We start from the raw sequence: 6,192 nt of genomic DNA, 5'->3' as shown, positions 1-6,192 counted from the left end.
AAAATGTGCAAATGTGTCACAAATAGCCAGAAGAAATCGAGCTAATTTATTTGTACAGCTATTTCACACTGAATAATAGGGTTAGAGTATATGCCATCCCACCCAACAATTATTAACCAGTCAGCCCTATACCAATATCAGATGTTGGACAGATGTAGCCTACACCGTAAAATCAAAACACTGTACTTCATTATCTATAACTTTCATTACATTTCATATAGCTTTCATCTAAATGCATTTTAAACATATTTACCTGTAGTTTATCAATAATGTAACGTTATCTCGTTTCCCAATTAAACAAACTCGATCATATTCATTCTATACAGGCACATCTCAGCCTGCCTGTTATGCTATTCAGGACCTTTCTCCACATCAAGATGGCGGCGTCCATACGGGTGTGCTGTGCCCTCCGAATTACGCTGGGAGGTGAATATATTTCCTAAATTACACATTTCTGTCACACAGATGTTTTACCCAAAAAGAGCCCTAGAATATGTAATCGGATTTTATACTGAACTGTGCAGTCTATTGGAATAATGTATATTTTCATAGACAAATTCTGCACACTATGCTATGGCTAATACTAGCTAGCTATAGCTTGTCATCCTCGGCTTGTCATTTAGCCAGACAGCTATGTAAACTAACCATTCCATCACAATGGGATTCTTATCCGTATTTCCTTTGGATCGCTTTCTGATGAATGCCTGGTCCATCGCGTGACGACAATGACTAGTTGCCTAGGCCAGGGGTATTCAACCGGGGGTCGACGAAGGTACTGCACGGAGTCCGCAAAAATGTGAATAAATAAAAAGGTTCAATGTTTTTATGAATATTGCTACAAACAACATAATAAACGAATTTTGAATTACATACCTACACTAGAAAAAACAATTTATTCTAATCACCTTTTATTTCTCAAATAATTTTGAGCAAATTAGAGTTGCTACTGTCTTTGGTATTACACTGGAGTGTCTGACATAGGCTTTGAAAAAGCACCCGCGAATTGGCTACCAGTGTGGCAAGTCCTGCTGGCTACCAGTAAGCTTTCTTGACTTGGACATAAATGTTTGCCTACACATGGCTAACATTTGTTTAACCAGCTAAACAGCTGCCCTTGGCGAAAATGTGTTTTGAGTTACCTTTCTAGCTACTAGGTTATGTAAGAGTTTACAGTTCTTCTAATTTATAATGTGGGGAGGTCAAAATAATGAGAAACTTTTTACAAAATTAATTTTAAAATGTTGGTTGCTTCTCCTTGCTGTTATCATTCCACTGATGAGAAGACAAGACTTTAATAGTTTTTTTGCTAATGTATTATGGGGGTTGACGGTTTGCCTGGAAGGGGGTGCTGAGGAATATTTCTGTCTGTAATAAAGTACTTTAGTAGGGAAAACTCATTTGGATTGGCTGATGGTTGGGCCTATGCCCACCCATTGCTGCACCCCTGCCAAGTCATGAAATTCATAGGATAGTGGCAAATTAATTTATTTCAATTAACTGATTTCCTTCTATGAACTGTAACTCAGTAAAATCTTTGAAATTGTTGCATATTGCGTTTTGTATTTTTGTTCAGTATATATTCACGTCTATTTGACCTAATCTTTAGCCTCATCTGGGATATACTCACCGGACAGTTTATTAGGTACACCCATCTATTACTAGGTCTTACCTCGCTTTGCCTCCAGAAAAGCATGAATTCTTCGGCGTATTCTACAATATGTCGGAAACATTCCACAGGGATTTTGGTCCATGCTGACGTGAACAGCCTGTTCCGTCTCATCCCAAAGATGCTGTATTTCTTGAGGTCTGAGGACTGTGCAGGTCACTCAAGTAAACTGAGCTCGCTTATCATGTTCCAGGCAATGTTTTTCCGCTCCTCAATTGTCCAGTGTTGGATATTGCGTACCCACTGGAGCCGCTTCTTCTTGTTTTTAGCTGATAGTAGTGGAACCCGGTCTGGTCATCTGCTGCAATAGCAGCAGGGTCGATGAGTTGTGCGTTCTGAGATGCCGTTCTGCACACCACTGTTGTACTGTGCCATTATGTCTGTTTGTGGCCTGCCTGTTAGCTTGCACAATATTTCCCATTCTCTTTTTTGTGTGTATTTTGCATCATTCTCTGTAAACCCTACACAAGCCCAGGGAGGCGGATGTTTCTGAGACACTCGAACCTGGCACCGACGTTCATACCATGCTCAAAGTCACTTAAGTCCCATGTTTTGCCCATTCTAACGTTAAATTGAACAGTAACTGAATGCCTGTATGCCTGCTTTATATAGTAAGCCATGGCCACATGACTAATAAACTGTCTGGTGAGTGTATTTCATCACACAGACAAACAGCCATAGTGAAGGAAGTTTACATAGTGCATAAAACATTGCCACCAGAGGAGCTTACTTCTCTGCTCCGGAGAGATCGCAGGTAGTTGGTCAGAAGGCTCTGGAGGTCCATGGAATATTCTCTCTGTAGCAAATGTAGCGAGATGGATAGAGATACTGAATACACTGGAACGAGAGCGAGCTATAAGGGTGCCTTCCAATCACACAAATGGATGTCAGTGTTTCCCTTATATGCACTTAGCAGCGGCTTACCACCATTGGAGGGAGGAATCATTTTCAGGATGCTAAAAGTTTTCAGTGTATACTTACAGTTAGCAAGAAATTTGTGGAGTGGTTGAAAAACAAGTTTTAATGACTCCAACCAAAGTCTATATAAACTTCCGACTTCAACTGTAAATGGCTAAAACCAAATAAATTGTCATAAATATAATGGAGAAATATATTTTTAAACAAGTTCATCTTTGAGAACTATCACCAAAATAAAAAAAATAGACAGGGAGAATAAAACATTCCAGAAATATCATGACATCGATGCGGTAAAGAGTTACATTTACATTTACATTTAAGTCATTTAGCAGACGCTCTTATCCAGAGCGACTTACAAATTGGTGCATTCACCTTATGACATCCAGTGGAACAGCCACTTTACAATAGTGCATCTAAATCTTTTAAGGGGGGGTGAGAAGGATGACTTTATCCTATCCTAGGTATTCCTTAAAGAGGTGGGGTTTCAGGTGTCTCCGGAAGGTGGTGATTGACTCCGCTGTCCTGGCGTCGTGAGGGAGTTTGTTCCACCATTGGGGGGCCAGAGCAGCGAACAGTTTTGACTGGGCTGAGCGGGAACTGTACTTCCTCAGTGGTAGGGAGGCGAGCAGGCCAGAGGTGGATGAACGCAGTGCCCTTGTTTGGGTGTAGGGCCTGATCAGAGCCTGGAGGTACTGAGGTGCCGTTCCCCTCACAGCTCCGTAGGCAAGCACCATGGTCTTGTAGCGGATGCGAGCTTCAACTGGAAGCCAGTGGAGAGAGCGGAGGAGCGGGGTGACGTGAGAGAACTTGGGAAGGTTGAACACCAGACGGGCTGCGGCGTTCTGGATGAGTTGTAGGGGTTTAATGGCACAGGCAGGGAGCCCAGCCAACAGCGAGTTGCAGTAATCCAGACGGGAGATGACAAGTGCCTGGATTAGGACCTGCGCCGCTTCCTGTGTGAGGCAGGGTCGTACTCTGAGTTCAATAGAATGCAGACCGTGGGGATAGAAGAAGGATACCGGATCGGTGCACATTCAACAAATCTGATCTAACAAATTGGATATTCGTCAAACCCATCATGAATTGTATTTGTATTTGATTTGATTCATGTATTGTAACAGGTCCACAATGTGGATAATGAAGTTCGATTTTGATACATGTTTTTTTGCTGCATAACATCATCATCACCAATCAACTGCATTACAGTAAAACGACTTTGGCTACCAACACCAATTTCTGTATTTTTGCTAGGGACTTCTAAATGTTACTAGAAGCCCCTTTTCAGCTTTAGAAGAAGTGACTGCTAAATTCTAACTCCTGTTCCTATAAGCTGGTAGGATAGCAAAAATACAGAAATCGCTGTTGGTAGCCAAAGTCGTTTTACTGTAATGCAGTTGATTGGTGATGATGGCATGAATATATATTGGGGTTGACATCCATAGAAGCATTATATTCAGATTTGTGTGAAATACACATACAGTGCATTCGGAAACTATTCAGACCCCTTCACTTTTTCCACATTTTGTTACGGTACAGCCTTATTCTAAAATGAATTTAAAAAAAAATCAAATACAAATAAAAAATCCTCATCAATTTCCACAAACTACCCCATAATGTCAGAGAAAAAACCTGGTTTTAGAAATGTTGGCAAAAATAAATAACTGAAATACCATATTTACATACTTATTCAGACCCTTTGCTATTGAGCTCAGGTGCATCCTGTTTCCATTGATCATCCCTTGAGATGTTTTTATAACTTGATTGGAGTCCACCTGTGGTAAATTCTATTGATTGGACATGATTTGGAAAGGCGTACACTTGTCTATATAAGGTCCCACAGTTGACAGTGCATTTCAGAGCAAAAACCAAGCCATGAGGTTGAAGGAATTGCCCATAGAGCTCTGAGACAGGATTGTTGTTGAGGCACAGATCTGGGGAAGAGTACCAAAACATGTCTGCAGCATTGAAGCTCCCTAAGAACACAGTGGCATCCATCATTCTTAAATGGAAGCAGTTTGGAACCACCACGACTCTTCCTAGAGCAGGACACACGGCCAAACTGAGCAATTGGGGGAGAAGGGCCTTGGTCAGGGAGGTGACCAAGAACCCGATGGTCACTCATCCTGTGGGGATGTTTTTCAGCAGCAGGGACAGGGACACTAGTCAGAATGGAGGTAAAGATGAACAGAGCAAAGTACAGAGTGGTCCTTGATGAAAACCTGCTCCGGAGCGCTCTGGACCTCAGACAGGGCAAAGTTTCACCTTATAACAGGACAACGACCCTAAGCACACAGCCAAGACAATGCAGGAGTGGCATCGGAACAAGTCTGAATGTCCTTGAGTGGCCCAGCCAGAGCCCGGACTTGAACCTGAGAGAACATTATATTATATTATTCATCTACAAGACCCTGCTAGGTAAAGTCCCCCCTTATCTCAGCTCGCTGGTCACCATAGCATCTCCCACCTGTAGCACACGCTCCAGCAGGTATATCTCTCTAGTCACCCCCAAAACCAATTCTTTCTTTGGCCGCCTCTCCTTCCAGTTCTCTGCTGCCAATGACTGGAACGAACTACAAAAATCTCTTAAATTGGAAACACTTATCTCCCTCACTAGCTTTAAGCACCAACTGTCAGAGCATCTTACAGATAACTGCACCTGTACATAGCCCACCTATAATTTAGCCCAAACAACTACCTCTTTCCCAACTGTATTTAATTTATTTATTTATTTTGCTCCTTTGCACCCCATTATTTTTATTTCTACTTTGCACATTCTTCCATTGCAAAACTACCATTCCAGTGTTTTACTTGCTATATTGTATTTACTTTGCCACCATGGCCTTTTTTGCCTTTACCTCCCTTCTCACCTAATTTGCTCACATTGTATATAGACTTGTTTTTTTTTTACTGTATTATTGACTGTATGTTTGTTTTACTCCATGTGTAACTCTGTGTCGTTGTATGTGTCGAACTGCTTTGCTTTATCTTGGCCAGGTCGCAATTGTAAATGAGAACTTGTTCTCAACTTGCTTACCTGGTTAAATAAAGGTGAAATAAATATTTTTTTTTTAAAACATCTCTGGCGAGAACTGAAAATAGCTGTGCAGTGGCACTCCACATCCAGCCTGACAGAGCTTGAGAGGATCTGCAGAGAAGAATGGGAGAAACTACCCAAATACAGTGTAGCGATATACCCAAGAAGACTCGAGGCTGTAATCACTGCCAATTTCTTTTTTTTAAACTGTTTTTGCTTTGTCATTATGGGGTATTGTGTGTAGATTGATGAGGGGGGAAACAATTTAATCCATTCTAGAATAATGTAACAAAATGTGGAAAAAGTAAAGAGTTCTGAATACTTTCCAGAGGGACTATACATGTGATTCTGGATGACAACATAAAGATGTGTGTTTTCAACATTAGGGATATTTTCCTAAACAAGTTAAATCCGCTTCGTGTTTTGTTTCCCACGATACTAACGAGTATCACGATACTGATATTGTCCCGGACCTGTCATTAACACCCAGAATAAACAAGACAGGATCATTTGCATTAGCTAATTTATAACTATTCTAGGTAATTTTACACTAGTAAATGGCATTACCTCTATG

General features: G+C 41.2%; 1 protein-coding gene across 1 annotated transcript in view; it reads left to right on the top strand.

Annotated features, from left to right (window-relative positions):
• The first annotated feature begins 319 nt into the window (after positions 1-319).
• The window catches only part of LOC115113124 (small ribosomal subunit protein uS5m), a 32,443-nt gene continuing 26,570 nt past the window's right edge, over positions 320-6,192 (top strand). Inside the window, exon 1 of the mRNA XM_029640388.2 lies at positions 320-426. Coding sequence (XP_029496248.1) covers positions 348-426 — 79 coding nt within the window. The 5' untranslated portion in view covers positions 320-347. The remainder of the gene's footprint in view (positions 427-6,192) is intronic.

The sequence above is a fragment of the Oncorhynchus nerka genome, linkage group LG28 (genome assembly GCF_034236695.1).
Source record: "Oncorhynchus nerka isolate Pitt River linkage group LG28, Oner_Uvic_2.0, whole genome shotgun sequence".
NCBI classification, from domain to species: domain Eukaryota; kingdom Metazoa; phylum Chordata; class Actinopteri; order Salmoniformes; family Salmonidae; genus Oncorhynchus; species Oncorhynchus nerka.
The sequence above is the reverse complement of the archived record's forward strand: the minus strand, read 5'-3'. Positions and strand labels throughout refer to the sequence as shown.